Source organism: Strix uralensis, chromosome 5, assembly GCF_047716275.1.
Source record: "Strix uralensis isolate ZFMK-TIS-50842 chromosome 5, bStrUra1, whole genome shotgun sequence".
Classification (NCBI taxonomy): domain Eukaryota; kingdom Metazoa; phylum Chordata; class Aves; order Strigiformes; family Strigidae; genus Strix; species Strix uralensis.
In genome coordinates, this window is record NC_133976.1 from 236616 (window position 1) to 264421 (window position 27806).

General features: G+C 53.0%; 1 protein-coding gene across 8 annotated transcripts in view; it reads left to right on the forward strand.

The window, feature by feature from the left end:
- SHANK3 (SH3 and multiple ankyrin repeat domains 3) overlaps nucleotides 1–27806 on the forward strand; it is a 368779-nt gene that overhangs the window by 118337 nt on the left and 222636 nt on the right. For all 8 annotated transcript variants that reach the window (XM_074869549.1, XM_074869547.1, XM_074869554.1 and 5 more), the window contains one exon: nucleotides 14900–15218. In XM_074869549.1, coding sequence (XP_074725650.1) covers nucleotides 14900–15218 — 319 coding nt within the window. The remainder of the gene's footprint in view (nucleotides 1–14899; nucleotides 15219–27806) is intronic.

Here is a 27806-nt window from a genome sequence, read left to right on the forward strand (position 1 = left end):
GTTAGTCCTGCTGTAGAGCCCAGGGCTGTGTTAGCGTGGGTGTGTTCGTGGTGGTTTCCTGGTGCCGCCTGCAGCGGCCGGGGGAAGCTGCAGCTTGCAGCCAGGTTTGGGTCTTGGGAGGGGCAGCACAGAGCTGCTTTCCTCCTGGGGCCATCAGTATCTAGCCTGGTTATTCAGACCAGTGTTTTCTTATGACTGCTGAGACTGCCAAGCTAAAGAATTAGCCAAACGGTTAGTCTGGAGTAGCTCTGCGAAGCTCTTCTGTACAGTGCCTTACCCTCTCCTCTCTCTCGGCATCCTTGAGGCCATTTCACACTAGAGATCCTCTCCTGTGGAGGCTGCTAATGGGGCTTGGTGCAAGGAGGAGACATCCTCTGCCTTAGCAGTAGTAGTGCTTATGGAGCTTCCCCACACTGAAGCTCCTATAAGTAAAAGAAGTGAAGTAGCAGCTGTTCTGGTTGTACTTGCTTCTTGATGAGGAGTATTTTGGGATTTTCTGGTCAGCCTTTTTCCTTGCGCATCTCTTCTGTCCTTCTGTAGTGTTGACATTATCATGTGATATAAGTCACTCAAAACTGAGTTTTAGGTCACATATAAAATCAACACTTGTTGAGTTTTCTTGAATTATTTTGAGAAGTTTATTGGTCCAGAGCTCTCTAGAGCAACGGAGGAACCAGTGCAAAGAGTTAATTCTCAGCATGTGTGCCTCCACAGCAGGTACAGAGCCATCAGGTCAGCAGCTGACAAAGACTTGTGGAGTTTGGAAAAACCAGCAAATATTGGGCTTGGTTCTTGGAAGAGGCTGTGAATCGAGAAACCTGGGTCCCAAGACATCCTTTATCACTTCTTTTCTTGGCTAGCTATCGCTGATAGTTACAAACAGCTGCTGAGAATTTGTGGGAAGATAAGAGTCAGAAAGGACATGGGGAAAAGCCTGAAAATTCTTTGTAACTATGTGAGTGAACAGAGCTCGCAAGAAAGCTGCCCTATTAATTCAAGAGGGAAGTGACTCTCTTTGCCGTGAGATGGGTTTTGGACTAGACGACCTCCTAAAGTTCCCTTCCAGCCTAAATTCCTCTATGATTGAATCTGAATCTGTGATTGACTGGCTCAATTATTTTTATTGAAAAAGTTTAAGGAAAAAGGGCATGAAAACATGTCAAGCAGAATGAATTGTTCATGTTTTAGGTATGGCTGTTTATATAAAATAGGTCAGGTAGCAGTTGTAAACTAATCACAGGCAAAGCAGCAGGTCCAGATGGTATCCACCTGGGGTCAGGGGAACTGGCAGCGAGCTTCCCAAGCAAGGAGAAATTGTTTTTTGTAGTTCATTAAGAACGGAGAGGTGTGAGTGTCAGACCGGAGGGGAGCAGACTGGCGTTACTTAGGATGGGGAAGGGGCACTGCTTGGTCTGGCCTTTTCTCTGATAGTTCTGTCAGAAAGTTGAAGAAATACTGAAACTGAGACTCTGGTAGGAAAGGGCAGCGTAAGGCAGGGCTGTGAGTGATCGCTCTTGGAAAAATCTTCTCGAGTTCCCAATATTAGGCTGCACTTGTCTGGCTGTGAGACAATAAGTGGTGGCGCCCATGGTCAGAAATACCCAGAGAGACTTGCTGCATTAAGCCTGTGGGAGGAGGGATGTTAGCAGCGGCTTTCGCTCTGCTCTGCAGGACTACCCTTCGGCCCTCACTGTACCTCCAGGCTCTTGGAGCCTTCATCAGCATTTGTCTGGGTTCAGAGCGCTCCTCTGAGCTGGAGCTGCCTGTCCCCACTTGCTGTGCTTGGTCTTGCAATGTGAAGCAAGCCCGGAGGGCATGAACTGAATTTCTCTCAGGTGAAAATAACCCAGAAGCTGTTCCAGAAAATCACCTGATGTGCCCCATCTGCCGACAGGCGCTGAGCCCGCGGGTCTCGCCAGGGTGACACCGTGTGAGGACAGATGCCCAGTGTGGCCGGCGGGTGGTTGGTGGCCGCTGGTCCTAGCCCGCCGGGCTGCCCACGCAGGCTTGGCCGCCTTCCCTGCGCACAGGAACGGGGCAGAGACCCAGAGCCGCCCGTTTCCTCCCAGCCACCAGCGCCAGGGCTGGAGAAGGTCAGGGTGGAGGGCTGCAGGTCTGGGGAGGGGGAGCATGTTCTTACAAGCAGAAAATGTTTGCAGAGACTGTGGAATTGGGCTGTTCATCATTTCTGGTTTTTTCCTTATCCTCATGTTTTATGGATCTGCAGACAGAATGCTGGGAATGGCAACTGCTGTGCTTTATTGCTTTATTTTTGTGGTTGGACCTGAGAGGTTGGACTGTGAGGGCTTGTCAGTGCCACCGCAGACCCTCTGTGCCGTATCCCGGTGCTGGTTGGTCAGCGCCGCCTCTGCCGTTCCCGGATGGGAACGGTTTCTGTGGGTCGGCGAGGGCAGCACGAAGGCCCTTCCGAAGCCGCAGGAGGGTCCCCTCAGGTGTGGCCGCAGGGCCTCGGCTCCCACCGCTCCGGCAGGGTTGGAGACGCTCTCAGTTAAGCGCGTTTACTGGTGCTGCCTCGGGGTGGTCCTGGGCCGCGTGTCCAGTTCCTGGCACAGCCTGGGGATGGTGATGGAAAAGGGCCGCGAGAGGAGCCGGGACACCAGGAGCTGGTCGGTGGGAAACAACGCAAACGGGTCGTGTCTGAACAGCGAGGCCCCTCCAGAGTGCCACCGCCAGCCTCTGGTGTTCGCACCTTAAATCCACATCGACATTCATCAGTCCAATGTGTAATTCCTCTCAAAAAAATGAAATGTGCACCACATGACCTGTTTTTCATTAAAACATTTGCAGTGGTGTTAATTGTACATTGTTTTTTTATCAGTTGGATCTCATGCCAGCTGCTCGATAATTTTCAAGATCCATCTTTTTGGGAAGATTTCTTAGCCTGAAAGTTTTAAGGTATTTGTTTCAGCTAATTAGTAGCTGTCTCTGCTTTGTCATGATGACACAAATGCCTCTTCCTCCTGCTTTTAGAACATACTTCTGCATCTACAAAGGAGCCCAAAAGCTTTTTTTGAAGTTTCCTTCATTCTACTAACCACTTGTTTTTCTTTAATGTTTATAGCTCCCCTTAGTGATTCTGAGCATATTGTAACTTCATATTGATTTCAATTATTTTCATAATCACAGAATAAATATATTCTGCAGTACCAGTTGATGTCTTCATTTTGCCACTCTTGTCCAAGTAGGCATTTAAATATAGTTGCTTTGTTTCGTAATTATGGTTTTATAACTTTGCAAATTTTTTAAAAACTTCTGATCCATATTTTCTCTCCCTGTGTGAAAGTAGATCTGGAGGAATAATAATAGTTCAATACTGAGAAATGAGCCTTAAGTATTAGATGTATATAAGACTGGTTGGGGCTGTCTTCCCTTTTCTTACGCTGAATATATCCAGGTCATGATTCATGGTCACTAAGCAACCACCAACTTCAAGTCAAAGGAATTAATTCATTATCAGTCATAACGAGGCCCCAAACAGTTGCCCCATATTACGTGGGATACCTTTTTGTCGGAGAATGATGATCTGCAGCTCTATGAGATCAGCAGCATCTGTTTGCCACACTGGAGTGCACCATAGCAACGCTTGTTTCCCGACGTGTACAGGCAGGGGTGGGGAGTAACTCCTCCCTCGGTGACCCCGCGGTGGTCCCTGCTCTGGGGCGTGAGAGTCTCTCGGCCCGCGTCAGCCCGAGATCCGACAGCGCTGACGTACCGTTAGCGCTGTAAGGGCAGCATTGCACCACAGCCTGGCTCTCTCCTGCTACTTCAGGGTGGGTTTTTTCAAGGTATTTAGGCATATGAAGACACAGGTTGGACAGAGCAAAGGTCAGAAAACGAGCTGGTCCCTGAACTCCTCCGTACTTGGTGTCCATCCCGGGTGGAAGCCGATAAGCAGTGCATACCGGGATGCTTGTGGCCCCCTTCCCAGGTCCCTTCTCAGTGTGAGCTGACACCGGGGTATTAATTTAGAGCATGGCATATTAGGAAGATTACATGACACTTTGAGCATTGAATTGTCAGTTGTTGCTGAGAAATTTCAGCTTTATGATGTTTTATAGCTCAAACCAAAGAATAAGTTATATCTCATTATTGAGGGTGTCCTGGAGTGTCTTCTTGTCCCTCAGGTGCCCTCCTTACCTGGAGCCTGTTCCAGGTATGTCCATGTGCTGTGAAGCTGTCTGTCAGAAAGTCTCTGACAAGTTCTCCCCTGTGAAGAGGAGACATCCACCCCAAGGGATTTAAAAGGCAGCAGTTTACTTCCTTAGGACACTATACCTTCATATCACTTGTTGCTAAGATTCAATAACTTGTTCATAATATTCACCATTGGTGCAACATTTTTCCTTTCATGAGGGAAAGGTGATGCCATTTCGGATCTTTGACCATCCACGTTGCCCTGGTCTGAACCTCTTCTGGCTCTACTATGTCTTTTTTGAGATGAGGGTTTTCTAGAGTGGCATAGGGATGTTTGCTTTGCTTTCTATATTTTTGTAATGGTATCCTGTGTTTGAGTAGTGTTTCTAACCACTACCAAGCTCAGAGAGAGCTTTTTCTTGGAGCTGCACTGTAGAAGGGCATAGAGCATCTTAGACGTGTAAGACGAGCAGTAGAGGTTATGACATTGCTTCTTCCTTTCTAATCTTTCCACTTGATCCATTCCCAGAGAAATTTTTGGAATGTGCTAAATGAGGTAGATGTTGAAAAACTTTGTGTGGAAGCTATAAATGAGTTCTTGTACGATGGAAATTTGTCTGATTGTGTCACATTTCCTGGTACGTGTAACAAATGTGGATGTTCCTGTTGAACTTACTCTATTTATAAGGATAGTTGGAAATCTGTAAGCTGGCAGCGGTGAAGAGGTAAGATGGAGAGTGATAGCTTTCTGTGTGCCCTTCTTCCTTGTGTGCCTTCTACGAAGACTTTTTTTGCTCACTATTGTCAGACAGAATGTTAAGCTGTGTGAGGCCTTGGTCTGAGCAGTCTGGCAGTTCCTAAGAAAGGGTCTGGTTCTCTGCAAACAATGCTGTAAAATGCAGTGGGACAACTGGAACAGCTCCCAGTTCCTTCCAGAAGTTGCTCTTCGATTACAGCAGGGTAGAGATGGGTTTCATACTCTTCTTGGCACAGCAAATTCAGTGGTCCGGAGTAGGGACATTCACAACAGAAGTCACAGATGGTCATAGAACTTAGATATTGTGCAGAAAATCGCTTCTGCCTGGGAAGGCTGAGCTGTGTTTGGTGGCTGTACTTGTTTGGAAACGGAGTTAAAATCTGGGCTGGGTAAAGTCAAAGCTTAGAGTTTATTGGTGTATTAGGCATGTAGTTGAGAAGAGCAGCTCCTCAGGCTGTGGTTTCCCCTCTCTGAAGAGAGGGGACGCTTACGCCTCGTGGTGGCGTTCAGACATCTGCGCCTCACTGGGACACTGTCTCCGTGGTGCTTGCAGTTGCTGACCCTTCGTTTTCACCCGGGCTGCCTAGGGGGCCTGTGCGGGACACCAGAGCCTGCCCCCGGGACGCTCCTCCTGTCCTCATCTCCCCAAAAGCCCTTCGCCACCCCTTCAGCAGGGGATGTGGTCAGTCCTCCAGTGACATGGGCCTGCTCAAGGGTGACCTCACGGGAGAAATCTAGTTTTTCATCATGAGTTGGAGAAATTCCTCAAAAAGCTACTGACGAAGCAATAAATTTTTAAGACCAGAGTGACCAGTATTGTCATTTTGTGATGAAAACAGTAATGCTTACACAAGTCTGTGCAAACTTTTGCATGAGAACTCTTTCCCACTATACAGATATGTCTGACTGTCACCTTGGCAAACCATGAACAACTTCTGTTTGTTTTGTTGTTTTCTTAATATAGATCAGGTTGACCAACTTCTGAACCATTGCATGGCTTTATTTCGAACACTTGCTGGTTTTTAACATTATTTTTAGAAATGTGGGCTGAATTTAGATGCATTTTTCCATGATAATCTTACAGATGAATAGACGATGCCACCCTTTTTGGGAGTTGATGATCTGTTGGCTATGTTAGCTCTTGTGCTCACTGCTTTGGTCTTGGAGCCTGTCCCCAGGTGGTTTGTGTCAGGACTCATGGGCTTGTTTCAGTCTCTCTGCTTTTCATGGAACAGTCCTGTGTTGTGCAACCTCCATTCTTGTTTCCCAGATGCTTCATCTTGCATCAGGCTGTGATGAAGGGTGTTGAGATGACGAATGCCTGAGATTTCATTGTGTTGATACCCTTTCTTCTACATCATAGAATCACAGGATGGTTTGGGTTGGGAGGGGCCTTCAAGTTCATCCAGTGCCACCCCCTGCCCCAGGCAGGGACACCTTCCACTAGCCCAGGTTGCCCAAAGCCCCGTCCAACCTGGCCTTGAACCCTTCCAGGGAGGGGGCAGCCACAGCTTCTCTGGGCGACTTGTCCCAGTGTCTTACCACTTTCATTGTATAACATTTTTTACTTACATTCAGTCTAAATCTACCCACTTCTACCAGTGACGTTTGACCAATGTCATTGCATCAGTCATTGCATCACCTGTACTTTTATTGCCAATGATCTGTATTTTTTCTAAGTCATTAATAAAGGCAAAAATATAAATACTACTGTACCAAGAACTGACTGACTGGATAATATTGGAATTATTCCCAACTGTTGTTCTCCATTAGCAATTCATTATTGAGTCTGTTAAAATGTGCTCTGGTAACTTGTCCAGTGGTAGCATGGAATCAGAATATCATAGGGTCAACAGTTTCACCCAAGCTTATGATGTCAGCAGGTATTTTTGTCAGTGAAATTTGAGCTCTGAAAGCCATCTTGGCTGATATAAATTTAATTATCATTCCTTTTTATTAATTGATAAATGTCCTGTTTCAGTTTTTCTAAGCTTTTCCCAGAAATGATAGGAAGCTAAGCTCGGTACGGTTGTCGGGATCATCCCACTGGCCCTTTCAAAGCTGCCTCCCCGTCTCTGGAGCTTTTGGAGGAGTATTTTAAATATAGGCCAGAGACTCAATGAGCTGTATTGCAAATTCTTTTGAACTTTGCTGCAGAAGCTTTCGACCTGCTAATTTGAATGTACATAACTGAACAAACGTCGGTTACTGCTATCCTTGGAATTGTGGGGGAAGTTTTAAACGCTTCATTTCAGTCTTGGGTGCATTTTTTGCCAGTACGAGGTATCAATGGGCATTATTTTCAAAGACAGATGAGAAACACTCATTAGATTTTTCAGATTTTCTGTTATTATTGTTGATTTAAGTGCGTGCTCCTGTCACGGGTCTGAGCAGTTGTTAGGATTGCCTCGGCGGGGTTTAGCCATGGCCTCATAGTCCAAGCGGGACCCTGGATGTGCTGACTGTAACAACGTGAAACAGGGGAGTAAAAAATGCACCAAACTCTTGCAAGGCAGAATTTCCAGTGTTGAGATGCATCAGGCTGATGGATTCTATCTGAAGAGAAAGGCTGAAAATCTCATGTAAGAGTACCACTCACAGGTGAATTGCCAGCACATTTGAGAATTGCTTGTACGGGAAAACTAGCAAGTTATACAATTAACATGTATTTTTAGCGGTTTCAATTTAGGTTTTACAAATGCAGAGTAAAATCTGTTTCCAGCTGTGAAGGGCTGGCACTGAGCAGGATGGGGTGAGAGACCTGTGTTTGCGTGAAGGGTGAGGAGGGGCTGGCTCTGAGGGGCTCTGTCCCGGGGTGCAGCATCAAGTGGAAAAATTGGTAGCTGAGAGGCAAACGGAGGTGGCTAGAGAAATGGTTGGAGGATGTTTTGGGGTTTTTTTTAATTAAAGAAGTCTAATGAGGCTATAATTCCTTTCAGTGGACTACTTTAGTACTGAGGTAAATTACCAGCTCCCTGTTTGGAGCTGAGAGGTTCTGGTCTGCCTCATTATCTCATCCTTCTCCTTTCGTTTTCATTCCTAGAAAAAAAAATACCTGGAAGGTCTCCTGGAGTAGCCTCTCCCTCCTGCATGGGAGAAAAGCCTGAGCATAATCTGCCGCGTGCTGCATGAGGGGAGATGCTCCGCGCCTTCTCCAGTTTGCTTTGTAATTTTCCACTATTAAAATGTAAATGTGGCCTACTCAGCTTGGAACTGTGGAGACATTTGCACTCCGTGTGCTTTTGCTCTTTTACATGAATATTTAACATTGAGCCAGCAAAGCTAAATAACCCCTGAGCGTTGATTACATTTTGGTTCATTAGATGCAACTCGGGGTGGTTTGGAGCGTGGTCCGGGTGTCTGTGCCGCATCCTGGGGCCGGGAGCCCCTCGGGGAGCCCAGGCTGCGTCCTGCTCCCGCCACACCTCGGCGGCGAGGGGCGTTTTCCAGCCCAGAGCCCTGTGCTCCCCATTCCAGGGGGCAGAGAGCGAACGCGGGAGCGTCAGCTGAGCCAGGCTGGCTGGGGCACGGCTGTGCTGCTTCGAGCAGCGCTGTCATGGTAACTGAAGTGATTCATTTTGCTGTGAGAAACCCAGTAAACATACTTTGATTAAACTCTTGAGAAGGTATAGAAAAGAATCTTCAAAGCTGATTGTATGAACTGCATGAAGTTATTTTTCTTTATTGCTCTCACTTCCCTCCCTTCCCCACTGGGGACAGTGGATTTGGGGAAATGGGGAGAGGAAACCTTTGTCAGTACTGGCTGTTTGGCGGCAGCCTGGAACTCTCCTGTGCCTGGCACCTGGCGGCTGGAGTTCAGGCTCAGCAGTTTATTACTATTATTATTATTATTACCAGTTTCACGCAGGTTGGGGAGCAGGGGGGAGCTGGCCAAGCAGCCCGTGGGGCCGACCGAAGCATGTCTCAGGACTCGCACAGCGGTCTGGGGCATCGTGGCACCTCTGAGCCTCCTGGCAGGGAGTTCACCCGCCGAACCGAGGCGGATCGGCTCTTCCCGTTATAAATTGGGTTATGAATAAACTGCCCATACAAAACCTCAGTCACCACGCTGGGGTTTACCACGTCAGGCCCCGTCTAGGGAGCAGCTCCTCAGGTCTCACGACAGGTCCAAGGTCTCTTCCCACCACCCCGTCCCTGCTGCGAGGCTGGGGGGTGAGGGGCTGTGTCCTGGCTGGGCGTTCTGCTCCCCCAGACCCTGTGCTGGGCTGGTGGCCCTGGCCAGGGACCACGCTCCCCGTGGGGGAAACCCGCCCTCCCCAAGCCTTATTCCCAAACCTCTCAACTGCCTCTGTGAGGGGCCTGGGGACACAGGCAGCCCCTCTGGGCTGCTCCCCTGTCTGCTGTGAGTGTGTGGGGGCTTCTGTGAGTGCCCTGCTGTGCATGGCCCCACTTGCTCTTTCCTTGGTGGCTCCTGCCCTGGTGCTCCCCGTCCCCTCCCCGGCTAGAAACCCCAGTGCTATGGCCAGCTGTGGTCCCTCCTGCTGTTCCCTGGCACTAGGACAGAGCTCTGATGGTCTCAGCTCCCAGCCCAAAGCAGGTCTTCTCCACTCAGCCACCTTGCTCCTGCGTGTTTTCCTGCCCTGACTCTTGCATGGGTCTGGTTTTCACTGACCCAGAATAAAAATGCTCTTGCACGGTTATTCATGGTTTTATTTTGCTGCGTGTGCTTTCTGGGGGGGCTGCTGAGTTGAGCTGGAGGCTGCTCTGATGCCTGGGGACTGGCACCCCATGCAGGTGGGAGCGGACGAGGGGGCAGAGGGTTGCCTCTGATTTCTGGCATTGGGAAGCTGTTGGATGAGACAGGTCTCACGTCCCGCAGCAGATCCCCAGCCTGCCAGGAGCCCTCTCCAGCCCTCCCTTTCAGCTGCCTTCTCTCTGGGGAGGAGTGTGATTTCAGTCCTTCATACTGCCGTGACAGCGGCTGGCGGGGGCCGGGGCAGGGTCCCATCTCCGTGGCCAGCTGGGGCTCGTGCAGAGGATGCAACAGGGAGGGCGGCACGAAGGCAACCTTGCTTGAGGTCCTTCTGAACAGAAGAAGACTTAGTCTTCTGTAAAGCTGGGAGTCACCTAATTTTTGGCTAAATGAAGCCACTCTGCTGTGCTAGAGGGGGTTGGCCCTCAGAGTTAGAGCCAGCGGAGCAGGCAGGACTGCAACATCCTCGCTGGCACGGTGCAGGAGCCGAGCGCTGGCCGTCCCGCAGGACAGCACGGGCAGAGGGGGCTCCTCCTGCGTTTTTAAGATGTTAAATGGGCCTGGGATTGTTGCACGTTCTGGAGAGCTGGATGCAGCTGCACAAATGCAGTTTGGCTGCTGTGAGCACGTGGTTGGTCTGTGCGTTGCCAGGGCCTCAGAAGCGTGCTACTCCCAGCGGAGAGTTACGGTGAATTCAGAGCTTCCAGCCCTAGTGGGAAGTTTACAGAATCACAGAATCATCTAGGTTGGAAAAGACCTTGAAGATCATGTAGTCCAACCATAAAGTTCTCATCTTTCACTTGTCTTCCCTCAGAACAGCAGAGGGTTTCCCCAAGACTTATGCTTTTGGAAACATGGTGCTTCCCCAGGGAGAGAAATAGAAGCTGATCACACGTTGAGGTTGCAGTCGCTCGCTGACCTCTCCTAGGAAAGGCCAGTTTAAAAACAGCAGTAAGAGGATGCCTAGAGGGCGCTGGGCCGGGCTCTGCTGCCGGTGCGGACTGCGGCTGTCCTTTGCCCACATCACTGCCCCGTGTACGCGGTGGCCTCAGTTTTCTGTCTGCTGCACCTCATTGCATATCACAGCCAAGAATATGGTTGTATCTCTCTGAATATATCTAATTTCTGTCCAGAAAGACCCAGGCTTGTGCTGCATCTGCATGACAGAGCTTCCAGACTGGCTGGACGTAGGTCTGTGCTTTGGAAAAGCTCTGGAGCATCTGGGGAGAGCAGTCCTGTATTGCCCTCCTCCTGGGAAGTTGCCTGGACGTCTGCTCGCCGGGGTTCTCTGTGACGTATGGTCATTTCTAGCTCTAACCTCTGTGTAGAAACATCTGATCTTGCTCCAGTTGTCTTCCTGGCTGCATAGTGGCCCTCAAACGAGACCCAGGGCAGTCCGGGGGCCAGGAGCTAAGCACTGAAGTTGGAGCAGGTAAGGTGTCCATCATCTGTACCTGTGCTTTCAGGCTCCTGAGGGCTTTGCTACGTCCCCCTGGGCTCTCCTCTGCGTGCCACACTGGGTCCTTGGCTGCAGGTGCCTGGCTCAGGAGACATCGGACATCTTTGGACACCTGAGAGCCTGGGGAACTTTGCAGTCTGGACATATATCAGCTGAAAGTGTGCTCCTGCGATAGTGCTGGAAAGCTGGGGTTTTCACTCATTGTTGGGACTCCTGTGACTCCCTTGCTCCTAAATCCCACTTTGGGAAATGAAGTGAGCTGTTGGGATCCCGCCTCGCATGCGGTTACTGTGTGCTGGGGCCAAATTAAAATTACATAGATTGTGCAGGTGCGTCCTGTCTTTCAGGAGACTGCCTTTGCAGCTGTAATTCCATCCTCTTAATATGCTTCTGGGGTTAAATCTCTGGAAACTTTGGCTTTGCAACTTGTTATGTGACCTGGATACCTTCTTGTTTACTCCTGTAAACGCTGTGTTACGTTGTGCTTCGGGGACTGTTATACTTGACGTTATGATGAATGGATTAGCGAGTAGCAGAGCAGTCCTTGACTGCCTTCCCCTGCCACTGCTCTTCTCTGATGTGAATCTGAGAGAGAGGTTGTATTTTTCTTTGGTTTTAAGGTGGATGCTATAATTTTGGTGTTGGGAGGGAGCACTTTGAATATATAAGGTGATGACTGCTCTTGCGTAGAGTGTGGAAGTGGGTGACCAGGTGATTTATTTGACAGGCTAAATTAAAGCACTTGCCCTGACCTGTGTCAAGAATTATAAAGTACCTTCCCTCTACCAGTGAGTCCTTGAGCAGCCTGTTTGTGTCTCAGTGCCCAGCAGCCGGTGCTTGCTGTGAACGTCTGGCCATGAACGGTGCCGATAGTCCCCTCCGAACCTGACCCTGACCCGTTCGGCACCTCCCTGGTGCCGTGGGGAGAGCAGGGGCTGGGGCAGCCTTACCTCTGATTTTTGTTACGCTGAGGCAACCAGGAGCAGAGGAGATCCAGCACAGGCCAGAAGGATCTCCTGCCTGCTGTGCTGCTTTCTTCCCTTGCAAGAGAAATCTCTTTTTCTTTCCTTCTTTTTATCTTTTTTCCTTTTCTTTTGTCAGCTTGGTAAGAGCAGCTCGTCAGTAGGGTTATTTTACAGTAAGCTTGCATATGATCTGTTCAACATACAGCTATGATTTTTTTCCCAAGTAATTAATATTAAGAAACTAATAATTAATTTATAAAACTCACTGAAGCAAGCCCAGACCAACTCCTGCTATCTGAAGTTTTCATCGTTGCAGTCTTGTTTTTCTCTCTTTTCTCTCTTGGTTTGGTGTCAAGGCCGATGGAGCTGAGCCCAGCCACACGGGGGAGAGCGATGAACCAACGGGTCCCTCCGCACGGCGCTGGCTGCAGTTCTGGGGTCTGAGGGGCCCTTTTGCCTCCTGGCAGCAATGGGCGTGCGCGGGGGGAGCGCGGCGTGGGCTCTGCCTGGGCAGCTGGGGCGGAGCACGGGTGTCACCGGTCATTGCCAGGGGCTGGCTGCTGCTTCTGCCTTCTCCCAGCACAGGGAGAAGAACGGTCCAGGCAGATTTTTCTAGATCTTGAATTTTTTCTGACTGAATATTTCCTGTTTGCCAAAATTCTCACACAGTGTGGATCCAAACTTGGCTTTTCTCCAGCTGTGCCGCTGCCTGTGGTGGAGCCGCTGAGGCCCCTCCCCGGGGCATCGCTGTTCCCCGGCCGAGGCGCAGCAGGCTCCGATCGCCTGTTCCGGCAGCGCGGCAGCTCCCGTTGGGTTGACGCTGGGGGCTCACGGCTGCTCTCAGGTTACGGTCCCCGTGATCACTTGGTTTCACCTTCAGTGTTGGGCCCTGGACACACACCAGGGATGGACTCGCTTGGCCAGGATGTGCCTTGGCCTCCGTCTGGAAAGGTGCTCAGGCACTGACTGATGTGCTTTTATCACTGGGCAGACTTTGGCACTTTTAGTGAAAGTAATTCTGTACTTTTTCCAAGAGTCATGCTTAAAGTTACTGACTTGGCTTGGTTTGAAAACACCTCTTTGAGACTAGCAAGAAGCTTCCTCGTGTTTCCAATGACTATTTGCAATTTTTAATAATTTTTACATCTGCCAGTTACCATGACACGCATCCGTTTAATATTTCCTTCTCTGATTTTTTTAAAGTGGTTGTCTATGAGAAGTGATGTAGTACAAAATTAAATGTCTGCTGGAGATCTGTCGCATGTCTGGATGACACATGAACTTGGCTCGACAGCCCTCGTCAACCAAACCCGTTCAGCGCTGCCTGTGACGGGGTTGTAGCTACCCCTGACTGTGGCCTCGCCTGCAGCACGTCACGTTGGCAGGACAGGCTGTGGCTCAGCGTCCCGTGGGCTGCAGTCCTGCAAACTCCCCGGCACCGAATCCACAACACGTCTCACCCCTGGGACTGCATCACATCTAGGCCCAGGCTTTCTGCTTTCCGCCTGACACCCCTCCTTGCCTGTGGTCTCCGGGTGACCGTTTTGTCCCATTTTTCCTGTTGGGGTGGCCTGGCCGCGGGGCGCTGGCAGCACCTGGGCGCTGTGCAGGCAGCCAGGCTGAGCCACCGTGGGGAGTGCGGACGCTGCCGGCAGAAATTCCCCCACCACGTGGTTGAAACTCATCAGAGAACAAATGCATCGCGTCGCTATGGCAATGGGAAGAGTTACAGGAGCCTGAAATTCTTGTACTTTGAACCTAAAATATTCTTTGGAAAAATATTCCAAGCGCGGCTGCGCAGCACAGCTGGGAAGCACCTTCAGGGTGTTCGGTCAAGGATGACACAGGCCTGAGGCCTCGCTCAGCGCCAGGCAGCATCCTGCCCGCAGTCCTGCCCACAGCTCTGGCCACTCCTGGCCCCTGTGGCCCCTCGGCGGTGGCTACGGGAGCGTGTTTGGGGCTCCCGCACCTTTGTGCCGGCTGCCATGGCAGGGGTGGCCTCGGGAGGGTGGAGCCAGGGAGTCTCGGATGCGACAGGGTGAGAGGTCACGCTGCTCTGAGTGTCCTTTGAGCAGGAGACCTCACCATGCTTCTCCTCTCCCTTTGCTTTTGCTGCTACGTTTGCACCAGAAATGGGTGGGATATTGTCGACGCTAGGTTCCCTGCTGGACGTTGCCACAATTCAGACACGTTGAGGTTCAGGATGGAAATGGATTCATTAAACAAAATTTAGGAAAATGCGTCTTTCCTGACCTGAAGTCTGCAGTGCTGAGGCTCGGCAGCAGAGCCCTCTTCCCCTGCAACCACGTTCTCCCCGCTTCCACACTTCTTCCCTCTGCAGAGCTGCAGGCAGAGGCAGGAGTTTGCATCTTCAGGTGGCTCCGTGAGGTCCATTTCTTCCGCACCCTCGCGAGGGTTGGGCAGAGGCTCGGGCAGGGCAGGGAGCAGCTGGTCTTTAATCCTGTGCATTGTATTTCCTAGGCTTGCACTTGGCACATGCCTGAAGCTCTAGCTTTGGGTCTTCCGTGCCTCCAAAACAGAGGGGTAAGCAGTGGCCAAGGGTCACTGCCGCTGCCCCTGTCCCACGCACGTGTCGCAACCTCCAGATCCTCCCCATGCCGGTGCACCGCGTCGGGCTCGCCTGCCCCGCCGGCTCCCGGGTGCTGTCCCTGGGCTGGTGCCGGGGCAGAGGAGCTGCAGGCGGGGGAGCTGCGTGCTCTGCCCCGGCCATTCCTGCCTTCGGGGCCCAGCTCCGCCTGCCTCAGCCCTCCAGCGCTGCCGCCATCTTCCAGCCCGAGCATGGCCGGCCGACGCTGTAGCTAACGCCGCTCTCCCCGGCTCTTTTGCAGTGCCTTTCAGAGAAACCCCCAGCTACACGAAGCGGAGACGGATCCTCGGCGGCCTCTCATCCCCGCGCGTGCTGCAGCGCTCGGCCAGCGACAACAACCTGAAGGCAGAGAGCCGGGCGTCCTACTCGCCGGTGCCCTCGCTGCGCAGCCTGCCCCCCCAGCTGCTGGCGCAGATGCAGGAGGCGGGGGCCGGGGCGAGGGACGGCAGCCTGGCCAGCTCCCGCAGCGCCCACAGCCGCTCCCCGTCCCTGCAGCGGGTGCAGGAGGAGAAGGAGGCCGACCTGCCCACGCTCCGGAGGAGCAGCCGCGCCAAGGCCAGGTAAGGGGCCGGGAGAGGTGGAGGGGGCTGCCCTGTGCTGCGGCCAGCGCACGCCTCGGCAGCAGCCGAGCCCCCAGCCTGCACAGGGACAGGCACCGCGGGACCCCGGGTGGGCAGCGGGGAGACCGGTGGAGCCTGGTGAAGCCCAGCGCCTCCCTGCCCATGCGCCGTGAGGAGTGGGGCTGGCCGGGGCCTGGAGCGAGCCCTGAGGAGTTTTTTCCTCGATCTTCTTTCTGGCCCTTGGTCTAAGCTTGCGTCTCAGGAAAACGGTGAGTACATCAATGCCGCGTTGCGCTTGTCGTTGCTATGACAATGAATGCATCTTGAAAACTAATACTTGGAGGTGGCACATTGCAGAGAAGCCAATACCTGATGCGTCCCAACCAACCTGCGGTTGTGGTTGTTGTCGTTGTTGTGGTTGTGGGTATTCTGCCTCCCGGCCTCCCTGGTGGCATTGCTCTGCTGAGCCCTGCCAGCCCGGGGGCGGCCATCCTTGTGCGTTGGGTGGTTTGGGTGCCCCGTAGGCGTGGGAATGACGTGGACCTCGTGTTCTCTTGCTGCTTCCCATCACTTGCTGGCCACATGCAATGCGACCATCGGCTCTGACGCTGCTGGTGCTCGCCTTGGCTGGAAGCCAGGCATGGGACCCCGTTCTGACCCAGGATGGCTGCTGCTGCCCTCAGACAGCAGATGTGCTGCTGGAGAGTTTTCATGGCCAAGGGTCCCTTTGGCAACCACTGGGGTCAGGCTTTGCTTTTGGAAGTCATAGAATCACAGACTGGTTTGGGCTGGAAGGGACCTTAATGCCCATCCAGTGCTGCCACCCCCTGCTCTGGGCAGGGACACCTTCCACTAGCCCAGGTTGCCCAAAGCCCCGTCCAACCTGGCCTTGAACCCTTCCAGGGAGGGGGCAGCCACAGCTTCTCTGGGCAACCTGTGCCAGGGCCTCACCCCCCTCACAGGGAACAATTTCTTCCTTAGATCTTAATGCAAATCTCCCCTCTTTCAGTTTGAAACCATCACCCCTCATCCTATCCCTACACTCCCTGATCAAGAGTCCCTCCCCCCTTTCCTGTAGCCCCTTTCAGTCCTGGGAGGCTGCTCTAAGGTCTCCCCGGAGCCTTCTCTTCTCCAGCTGAACCCCTCAACTCTCTCAGCCTGTCCTCACAGGAGGGTGCTCCAGCCCCCCGAGCATCTTCGTGGCCTCCTCTGGCCCCGCTCGAGCAGGTCCATGTCCCTCTGGATGGATCCTTCCCTCAGCGTGTCACCACACAGCTCGCTGTCATTGGTGAACATGCTGAGGGTGCCTCCATCCCACTGCCCATGTCCCCAACGAAGATGTTAAACAACACCAGTCCCAAGCCCAACCCCTGAGGATGCTGCTCGTCACTGCTCTGCACTTGGACATGGAGCCATTGACCCCAACTCTTGGAGTGTGACCATCCAGCCAATTCCTGATCCATCGAGTGCTCCATCCATCACATCCACGTCTCTCCAACTTAGAGACAAGGTCATCGTGCAAGACAGTGTCAGATGCTTTGCACAAGTCCAGGCAGATGATGTCAGTGGCTCTTCCCTCATCCACCAACACTGTAACCCCGCTGTAGAAGGCACCAAATCTGTCAGGCAGGATTTGCCCTCAGTGAAGCCGTGTCAGCTGTCACCAGTCACCTCCCTATTTTCCATGTGCCCCAGCAGAGTGGCCAGGAGGATCTGCCCCATGATCTTGCCTGGCACAGAGGCAAAAAAGTCATTGAGTACCTCAGCCCTCTCCATATCCTGGGTGACCAGATCTCCTGTTCCCTTCTGGAGAGGGTCCTCTGGTAGTGGAGAGGCAAGACCGACCACAGCCATGCCTGATGTAAAGCAGCATCTGCTCAGAAAGGGCTAAAGAGAAACTCTGATACCATGAGGCCAGAGCAGGAGTTTGAGGAGTGGGTACCAGGTCTGGGTTCGCTGATGACCAAGAAATGGGATTGGAGTGCGGAAGGATCTGTCTGCAGATGGCAGCTGTTTCCGTTACCTCCCCAGCAGAAACAGCTTTGAGGCAATCTAAAGAATTTGGGGAAAAAGAAACATGTTAGTGAATAAAAATTAATTAAAATCAATGTAAGATAGCTACTAGAGAGGAAGAAGTTGAACTAGTCAAGTACCTGCTAGGATTCTTAATTAATAGTTTAATGCAAGAAAAGTTGTAGGATGTTTTCTAAAGAGCTCAGTGAAGGCCTCTGCTCAGTGCGCAGCTTCTGTACAAAATGCGACGGTATTAGATGGCCCAACTTGTGATGGGTGATAATATGGAAAATGGTCTAATGCCGTGGTCGAAATCAGTGATTATGCCTCTGAGTGGAGCGTGCCAGGCTGGGCAGCGCCAGCCAGCAAGAGCAGTGTGAGTTACAGGGTTTCGGCCATGCAGTGAAAATGATCAGCAACAAGAAAAAAAAATATCACTGCTTTGAAGAGAGATTTAGAAGAGCGGGATTGTTACCTTAGAAACGAGATGAATAGGAGGAAATATGTTAAAAATATTGAAAATACCAAGTGGCTTATCAGAGGGAAATAGAGAACCTCTGCCTGTTCCATGGCACAAGCAGAAGGGAGCGTGCAATGAAATTAATGGCAAGCACACTCACCACCAGTATGAAACGGGGTTTTTTCTCCACCCTGCAGTTAGCTCAGGAATTCACCACCTGGGGAACTCGCTGAAGCCAGAAGCACAGTGTGATTACAAAGGCATTAGGAGGTTGGTGTGCGTAAAAAAAATACTGTGGGCTCTTATAATCAATAAGGTTTCGGAAGCTTTCTCACCATCAGCTGGAGTGCCCGATGGCAGGGCAGGACGCTGCAGACCCCCGCAGCACCCGCCGAGCCCTTGTGCAGGGGTGGAGCAGCACTGGGCTGGAGCCGTGGGGAGGGGAGTGGAGGGGAGGGGAGGGGAGGGGAGGGGAGGCTGCTGGCCCAGCGGGGCAGAGGGAGGCAGCTGCCCTTCGTACTGCTGCCCGGCGCTGCGGAGTGAGCGTCTGCCCCATCACCTCCTGCTTGTGCCAACTTTTGAAGGATGGCTGGAGGTGGCTTAATTATTCCTAGCCATATGCATTTTGTAAAATGCATATAAAAGTGCATTTTACTCTGTTCTTTTCAGATCCTTGTGTATTTCTGCAGGGGCAGGAGGATTATGAAACTCCTTACACTGAGTTTGGGATGAGCGGAAGTCGCATGCATGCAACCCCGTGTTGTGTTGGGTGGCCGGGGCATGCTGGCAAGCTCAGAGCTGTGGGGGCTGGACGGAGCTGGGGCCTCCTGCCACCTCCAGTCCCGGCCAGGCCTGTGCAGGCTGTCGGCTCTGCCAGCCCCCCCTGCGCTGCCGCCCTGCCACGGCCGGGTGCTGGGTGGCTGCTGCTCTCCGAGTCCCAAGGGCTGATGTTCTCCCACATCGCCCAGAAGCGTGCACGCACCGTGAAGTATTTTTTCACTTGTTGTTTGGCCTTATTGCTCTCCGGGTGGGTTCCCAGTGTGTTTGTGTTGGTTTGACAGAGCTTTTATTTACTGCGGGGCCGGGGAGGAGCGGTGCAGTGATCCCCATCTCATCTGAGTACTCAGTTCCCAGGCATGTTTTATTTTAAAACAAGAAAGCCTTCGCTTTGCGGTAAGTGACAAGGCATCCATAAACACGCAGAGTCCCCTCACATTTCCTTGAAGTGTCTTGAAGAAAAATTGGTTCTGGGTCAGATTTTTATTAGAGTAAATATCAAGAAAATTTAGTGTCTGCAATGTTGACCCAAAATTCTTTATTCTGAGGGCGAAAACTCCCAGCAAAATTCTGATTGTTTTGCAAATATATTCAGGATGGCAAAGAGAATTTAAATGAAGACTAGTTCAGCATTAGCATTTCATTTTTCCAGAAATGATGTGCAGAAGCACCTCATGCGCCTGCCCGGCGGTAGCCCCGGAGCTGGCGTTGGGTTGTGCTGACAGCGGGAGCGGTTCTTTGTCGTGTCGCTCTCGCAGCTTCAGCCATGCCAGGGGTTCCGGTGGCCGAGTCCTCCTGGGGCTGCGGCTCTCCGGCCTCTGCGGGGGCTGCACGAGGGAGCAGGGGTCTGACCTTGGAGCGGGGCGGGGGGTGCGAGCCCAGGGTGCAGCACCCCTGTGGTGAGGGATGGACCGTGGCCAGGAGCCGCTCGGGAGGGGGACGGGCAGGGCTGCGGGGAGCCTGGGGCAGAGGACCCAGGGGCTGCTGCAGGTAACCCACCCCAGCGAGGCTTGGGGGAGCCTCGCATGGCGCGTCCCTTCTGGTGGTCGGCTGCCTCCGTGCTAATAACCCGCTCCTGGGAGTGAGCCCTGGGGGTGGCTGGTGCCGATGCGGTTGGGTCTGAACCCCCCGGTTGTGTTGTGGATCATCGGGGGTCTGGGGAGGACCAGTGGGAAGGGTCTGACCCCCAGACCTGCGGCTGTGCTCAACCTGCTTGTTCTTGGGAAACCCCCCCGACGGACGTGCCCCGGCGTTTTCCTCACTCCTGCCTCTCTCTGTCCTCACCACTAGGAAGTTTTCTAATGTCCGATCTGAGTATTTCTTCCTCTCGTTTGTTATGCCACGGTTACTCTGCACAGGTCTGGCGAAGAGCTCGCCCGCTTCCCCCTCAAAGCAGCCTTTGCACACTGAAGACTTTGCTGTGTTTTCCTCGGTGCTGTCTCTTCCATCGGCCGACACCTCCCATTGCCTTGCCCTGCCCAAGACTCCGTTTTCCCCGAGCTCCTGCCGTGGCTCCTCCGCAGGCTCCTGCCGGCAGCGCGGTGCCCGGAGCACAGAGGAGGGCGGCAGCAGACCTGCCTCGCCTGTTTTCCAGGCTGTGGTTTTGATAACTCTGTCATAGCGCGTTGTACGCAGTGGTGTGATGTGTGACTCACATCCAGCGTGTGAGAGCCTCCACGGTTTTTCCCCCTCAAAACCCACTACATAACTAGTGTTTCCCTATCTGAATCCTTGTGCTGTTGATGATTCCTGCTTAGATTTAGTCCCTTCAGTTTGTCAGGTTCCACTTAAACCCTCGCCCTGTTCTTTGGAGTATTTTGCAGCCCCTTTGTACTGCCTGCAGCCTTGGCAAGGATCTCCTCCAGCCCGTCGTTGGTTCTGCCGCGGGCAGCCCCTCGCGCAGCCCCTGGGTCCCTCCCCCGGGAAGGTTTCGGGGGGTGGTTCTCCCACCCGGCACTCGGCTGGTCTCGGGGCAGCAGTGAGGAGCCCGGGGAAGGCTGCGGCGTGGGGCTGCTGCTCAGCTGCCGGCTCCTCGAGCCACTTGTCCTTGACAAATCCCTCCTGACTGTTACTGCATTGCTTCCTTCTAGGCAAGTACAAACTCCTCGGCTTGTTATTTGTTCCAGTGGTTTTTTTCCAAGAAATTACAGTATTTCTGTAGCTTTTCCTTTTCCCCCTTTTTGACAATTTGCTATTTTCCACTCTCTTGGACACACTCTGTATAACGTGAGCCTTCAGAGATGACCTTACATGTTCTTAGATTGCTTTAATCTGTTCTTAAACTTCCTTCCAGATGTGTAGTCAGGTACATCCTTAATTAATTCCTGCTTCTGGTTTCCAGGTAGGATCTTAACTCTGCCTCTGAAATCTCACAGTTAATCCCCGATTTAAAGACAAGTATTAAGCACACCGCTCTTTTTCGTTCCATCCATTGAAAGCTTTCTCTCTCTGCAGTTAGCCAAAGCAGCACCAGCGATTACCAGCAATTCCTGGGATCTTTTTCTTGCTGTCAGTGTATTTACAGAATAAATACTTGCTTCTCTCCATGGTGGCATTTCCTCTTGTGCTTCTGCTGGTTTGTGCTTTCCCTTTACGCCTGCCCGTAGCAGTCACTCCTGTTTTCCCCTTTATGTAGTGTGTTTGAAGTCAACGACTGTCTTATGATTCAGCTGCTTTCTTACTTCACTGCTTGTTCATCCTCCATTTTGGGATAGGTCTGAAGTCCATTTTCCTTTGCCTTTCCCACCATGGGATCATGTAATAGTTTGGGTTAAAAGGGACGTCTGGGGCCCACCTGACCCACCCTGGGCTGCCCTCTCATGGAGCCTTGTCTCCAGGGTTCAAGAACATGTAGAGGTTGGCCTCAAAATGTGTTGCTCATATTTTGCTGGTCTTTCCCGCTTTATTCCTCAGAAGTTCCAAACACCGTTTCATGATCGTTCCTGCCAACATCATCTCTGCCTTCACATTTTCAGCCGCTTGGAATCAAAGTGCCAAAAGAGCTTCTGTGGCTGTTTTCTGCACCTTCTCTATAAAAATAAATTGTCATGAATATAGTCCAAGAGTTTGCTGGACAGTCAGTGTCCTCACCCTTCCCCAGGAGATCTCTGGATAAATGCAATCTCTTATTATCCCTAAGCCCCATAAGCTGGCATCAGAGGGGCGTAGCGTAGGACACCGCACGGGATCAGAATGGATATCTGCTGAGCCCGAGGTCTTGCCTGATGCCTGCCCCTGGCGAGTGCCTGAAGAGCAGGACACGTGCTGAGGGAACCAGGGATTATCCTCCCACTCTCTGAAATACCTCCTCCCTTGGTCCTACCCGTGAGCATCTCTGCAGAAGGGAACGAGAATTGCTGCTGCGTGACTGGCTGGCGGAGTCCTGATCACACAGATACTCTCCCTAAAAACTGCGCCGAGCTCAGGGCTCTTCAGCGGCAAGTAAATATGGAGAACATCCTTTTCTAGCACCTCCCCTGAAGATTCTTGGCACTTTGCCACCCTGAACAAACATCCTTCTTCTGAAATTGCTAAAACTGCACTTATTGCATCCTCTGGAACCTGGGGACTTTATTTCTAATATTCTTGACCTCTCCTTGGGGGGTTTAATAAAATAAATGCCTTGTCCCAATATCTTTTTTCGTATTATTACTTTTAACAATATTAGCTGAATCACTATTCCCAAGTCCTTTTATTTCTCAACAATGTGAATGAGATCTTTGCCCCAAGTACTAAGTCATTGGTTTATTTATTTATTTATTAAAACCCTTAGATTATTTGTTTTCCCTTCCTGGCTTTTGAAGGGATTAGATCCATTTGATTTGTTCTACCTGCATCAGGGAGTTGGGAAGAAATTGCCATAATTTGTTTCATTCTCTCCTCTGCGCCTCGGTTTTCAGCTTCGCATCAGTTGTTGATTTGAGTCCCCTCTGTGTCTCAGCTGCAGCCTCGGTCCCCCTGCAGCAGCTTCTCAAAAATAAATCCCTGTGTGGGGCGGGGGGGAACCCGAGTGTGGGAGGTGCACAGGCCACCCGCTGCCCTGGATGCTCCTGGGGTCACCCACGGCACAGCTGATGGCACGGAGCTGTGTCCAGCACGCGGGTATGAGGTTTTACTTTAGGGTGGGATGGTGAAGAGCGTAGGTAGGGGATCTCTTGGTGCCGGTGTGATGCCGTAGTCCAAGACAACTCCACCAGTAAGCGATCGATCAGCTGGGTGGTGCCCTGTGGAGAAACGTGTGGTGAGGAGACCTGGTCCCCAGCGGTCAGGCTGGAGACCTTGGGCACGAACTAGGGGGTGTTTGCAAAGGGGCTATGGGCTGCAGAGTGGTTGGAGTTGGAAAGGACATCTGAGGTCATCCGGTCCAGCCCTCCCATCTAAAAGAGAAAAGTGGGCTCTAGAAACTTGTCAGTAAAGCAGCTGGAAGGACCTCATCTCTCCCCCCGGGTGTGCCCCTGCCCCTTGCCGAGGGCTCCGGCCGGGGTCAGGCTCTGGGATGAGGCTGAGCCCAGAGGCTGCGGGAAGCCTCGTTGGGGGCAGCCCCTTGACTGGGGAGCTGCCTCCAGGCTCAGGACGTCACCACTGGTCCTGGGTGATGCTGTGGGGTGCAGGTGCCTGGCGGGCTCCTCGTGCCCAGGGCTTGCCCGGCAGACCCAGGGTGTCTGTCCTGCCAGCCTGTCTGTCCCTGGGCACTGCGCCACTGACCGTGGGTCCGGGCCCTGCCCTCGCCCCGGGCTCCTGACCCGTGCAGGGTGGCTGCTCCCAGCATGGCCCTGCCGCAGAGCCTGTATGCACCCTGAGCCAGCTCCAACCCGCCGCCGGAGAGAAACCTGCTCCAGCAGAACGTCCTCTCAGGACGGAGTCTCGCCTTAAACGCGCGCGAAACCGCCTGCACCGCAGAATGTCTCTGGGATGTGCTGCTCCCCTCCGTGCATGCCAAAACGTGCCTGAAGGAACTAGGACAAATGCCTTTTAAGTTTTGATAAACCAAAAGGGAATATGAGCAATATTCAAGTGAGATTACCGCCCTGCCAGGCGTGTTTGTCTCTGTAATAGCTTTTTCTGTTTGCCTCAAAGTTCCCATAAGAATATATGCTGTCAACGTGGGATACCAGCAAAGCTTCAGGAATATTTATTTTAGTTGGGCAAAATTAGAACAGGACTAGATCAGGCGAACAGAGGTGCCCAGCAGAGCACTCCGCTCCACTGGGGTGCAGATGCCTGCCCTGCCTCTGGGGCGGAGGGGCCACCCCTCCTGACCATAGTCCCAGCTTTTGGCCAGGGCGTTCTCACCAAATACGTACAGAAATCTGCAGCGGTTCAGGGAGAGTGTGATGCACACAGCTCTTGGGATAAATATAACTCACCACCCCAATAAATAGCAGAGCTTTTTGACAGGCTTTCATGTATTCTGTGGGTTAAAACGTTGAATTTTTTGTCTTGAGAACTATGTTGCAGGATTTCTGAGGTGTGGCAGAGTTTGCAGGACCCTCCTGGAGAGCTGTTTTGTTCTGGGTGAACTGGAGGAAGGTCTTGGTGTGATGGTGGAGTGAGGAGACACACGGGCTGTCGTTAAATCTCATCTGACATGTGGAAGAGGAGATGCGATCCGGGATGATTGGAGCAGCATTTGGGGAGGTTTGGCAGAGGCTGAGGAGTTGAAGCTTGAACGGCTGCCATGATCCAGAGCTGCCCTGGGGACAAACCCCAAAGCCCAGGGAGTGGGAATGGGAGAGCTGCCAGAGGCCAGCGGCGGGGAAGGGCTTAACGGTGAGAGCCCCGTGGTCGTGTGTCCTGGGCCAGGAGCTCTGGGGTGGCTGGAGCTCTGGGGTGGCTGGAGCTCCGTCGCAGTCCCTGAGCACCTCAGAGGAGAGGCTGCGCTGCCTTGATTGTGCTGGCGCTGCTTCTGCCCAGAAATCGCCATCTTGCAGAAAACGTGGAGTAGGGAATGACGAGTTTTACTGGGCTCAGCATCTGGAGGAAGGAGAGACACTGGAAACACTTGCCATGCCAACTTCAGAAGGGGAGTTTCAGAAAGATAGATAGCAGATATTCGTCAGAAAGGCCTGAAAAATCAAAAGCAGTAACAACATCTGTAAGGGCGATACGGGAGGCATGGGAGCATCCAGGCAGAGCCGCATGGGGCAGGACCTTTGGAAGAGAAGAGGATCAGTAAGGCAGCAGATCTGGCCTAGGAGACAAGCCAGGAGCAAAGGGACCAGCGGGAGGCTGGATCTGGGGAGGCCGGCCCGAGCCACGAGAGCAAAGTGGAGCTTCCAGAGGGGGAACCTGCGGGGACGCTACTGGTGTCTGACGTCCTTGGCCAGGGTGAGGTCCCAGTGTGAGAAGCAGCGTAGAGCGTCCCGAAGGAGAATTCCTTCCCTGCGCTCTGCCCTGAGCTGGCAGCACAGGTCGGGGTTTGGGAAGAGAAGCCGTGTCACCCCGGGCAGAGCACGGTGATGGTGGGTGCTGGCGGGGTTACGCAACGCATTTATGTTTGGCAGGTGGTGGCTATGTGAGGGAAGAAGGGCTTAAACTGTGATGGGATTCTTAGCAGGGGATTTCAGTTTCACCAGTCCGAAACATAAAAACTTTACATTGTAAATGTGATGTACAAATAACACATCAGATTGTGGGTTTTTTTCTCCCATGCAGCATTTTGGTCTTTTTGATAGTACAGGGCTGGGAGCAGCGGGATGAAGGATGGAGATGAGGAGCAAAGGCCAAACGGGAGACGGGAGGGGGGAGACAGAGCAAAGCGGAGCGGCCACTGAGCGGACCTAACACTCAAGGGTTTGGAGCTTCCCCTCGTGTAAGGTTAATATGGAAACTGGGCACTTACAGGTATGATGCAGAGCAATGCCACGAACTTCATCTGAGAGAAAAGAAATTATCCACCTTAGTCATGACTGCTGCAGTGACAACAGTCCAGCAAAACCTGACGCTGTGGTTTAAGTCGGGCTGACAGCCTTCCAGGGCGCTGTGCCAGTCCTACCTTCACCCCAGCTGGAGGCTGGTCTTGGCACTTGCCACTGACTCCTGCCCAGTGGTGGGCTGGGTGGGAGGCAGAGCCGCTGCCCCCAGGGTGGGCAGGCAGCCGAGAGCAGGCAGCAGCTCCCGCCTCTTCCAGAATCCTAATTCAGGACAGCCCAGGGCTTGGGGGCCGCTGCAAACCCTCCAGAGCCAGTCTTTGTGCCTCCCTCGCTGCGTGTCTCCGCATTGCTGGTCCCCGGCTTAGTTATTTTGTACTAGAGGAAACCGTGAGACTTCAAAGGCCGATGGAGTTTGTTGATAAATACAGGCAGTGCGTACTGTAAGGAGGAAATTCAGACAGCTTCTACATTTTGCTGGATTTTAAATTAACTGCAGTCCCACAGGCTTCCTTGTCAGCGCCGCCATGAAAAATCTCTGCTTTTTTATGAGGACTCACTCATTAAAATACAGAACAAAACTTCAGGGTGTATAAAACCAGATGGAAGATGATGTCAGTAACGTGACGATGCTGTTCTGTCACTCATCGGGCACCGTTACCTGGCTGGAGGGTGCGGCCCCGGTTGCTCTGCTGGGCAGCGGACATGGGCCGTGCCCCGGGGTGGAGCAGCAAGGGGCTGGGGGCGGCGGGGTTTGTCCGGAGGAGGGGAAGTGTCGGTGAAACTGGGAGGTGACAGGTAAAGCTGCCAGAAGGAAACGTGGTTTCCTTCGCACCCAGCTGCCCCACGCAACTCCCGTGGCGTCGTTTCTCAATTTACTTCATCGCGCTCTATCCTTGCTGTGATTTACTGCTCGTGGCTGTCACCTGACCGTCAGCACGCTGGCGAGGAGGATGTTTTCTCAGGACCAGTTTGTCTCTGTGCATCCAGCTGCTTTTCCCAAATATGTTAGTACAACGATTTTTTCCTTCTCGCCCACATCGTCATCCAGCTGCGATCTCCGAGTGCTTCTCCCTGGGGAGTGGGTCAATCCTCCCAACTTCAGCCCGTGAGTTACAGGAGGCAGCAGAATCACTGTGCTTTAGTGTGGTCCCTCGGCCCTGCTGTGGTAACTCCTCTCCTCCATCCCCAGCCCCCCCTGCCTGGCTCTGCGCATTTACCGACTGTTGCCCACCCCCCTTCGCCCTGTCCGTGCCGTTTCAGGACGGTGTTTCTCGGTGCTCCACCTGCAGCTGCTGCCCGACGCGCTTGCAAGAGCTGGGCAGGGGCTGGGATGTCGCTGCAGCCCCCGGGCGGGCTTTGCCCGCTGCGGAGGTCCTGCCAGAGGTTGAACAGGCCCTTTGGCGAGGTAGGAGACAGCCCTGTGAGCAGCAGCGAAGACATCCCGGTGCCTTCGCGTCCATCAGCCTGGCCTGAGCACTGTGAGCGTTACCAGGCAGCCTGCATTGAACAGGTCCGGGGAGGGGGAGGCAGAAATGAATGCTGTGAGTTAGTGGGGCCTGGAGGAGCTCTCTCGTGTGCAGAGATCGGAGAACGGGATTAAACCAGGAGGGTGAGATCTAATGCAAGCGTTTGTTTGGAGGAGCCATGAAGCTGGTAGTCGGTTCTGAGCAGGGTGGGGGCACCCCTTCGTAACGATGCCATCCCCGTAGATTCACCCGCGTTTCTCACAGCGTCGCTGTTTCTGTAAACGTGAGCAGATCCACATTTATTTATAGGTGATGGAGGAGCAGGCAGGCAGAGCGGGCCAGGTCGATGCTGGCTGCGCCGCGGTGGGGAGTGTGCTCTGCTCGGGGGTGCCGCAGGGCCGGCTGCCCTGGCGAGGCACCGGGACGCTGCGGTGCAGGGAGTCGGTACATGATTGCGGTTTTGCCAGTCCAGAATATTTAAAACTGACATTGGCTGCAGTGTGACTCACAGCAAAAAGAAGCAGGGACCGAGCAACAGAATGCGGAACTGTAAAGAAGTCACTGCTGCCCGTCTGGTAGCAGGCCTGGGGAGCTCCCTGCGGGGCGCAGCATGGCCCAGAGCCCGGGGGAACACAGAGGAGCGACGCCTCTGGCCACAGCACCGGGACCTGCTGCTCACGGGAGTTATGACAGGGCCGTTACACCTCCCGTCAGCGGGAGGCAGAAAACTGCCTGTGTGGGGGCAGGTTATTCCCACCTTGCTACTATGGGTTTTTATACCGTCTGCGTCCCGAATTACCCCTGCCGCCCACCGGTGACGGTGCAGGCCGGACTGCAGTTCTGGATCCAGGTCGCCATCCCTGGGGTTATGCTGTTGTTTTGCCCCAAGCTGTCTCAGTTACGCAGGGTGGTGTGTGGTAGAGGTGGTGGTTCCTGCTCTGTGGCTGTGCTGGCTGCAGGGCTGGGCTGGCAGTGCTGCTGGGCAGCCAGCCCTTTTCCG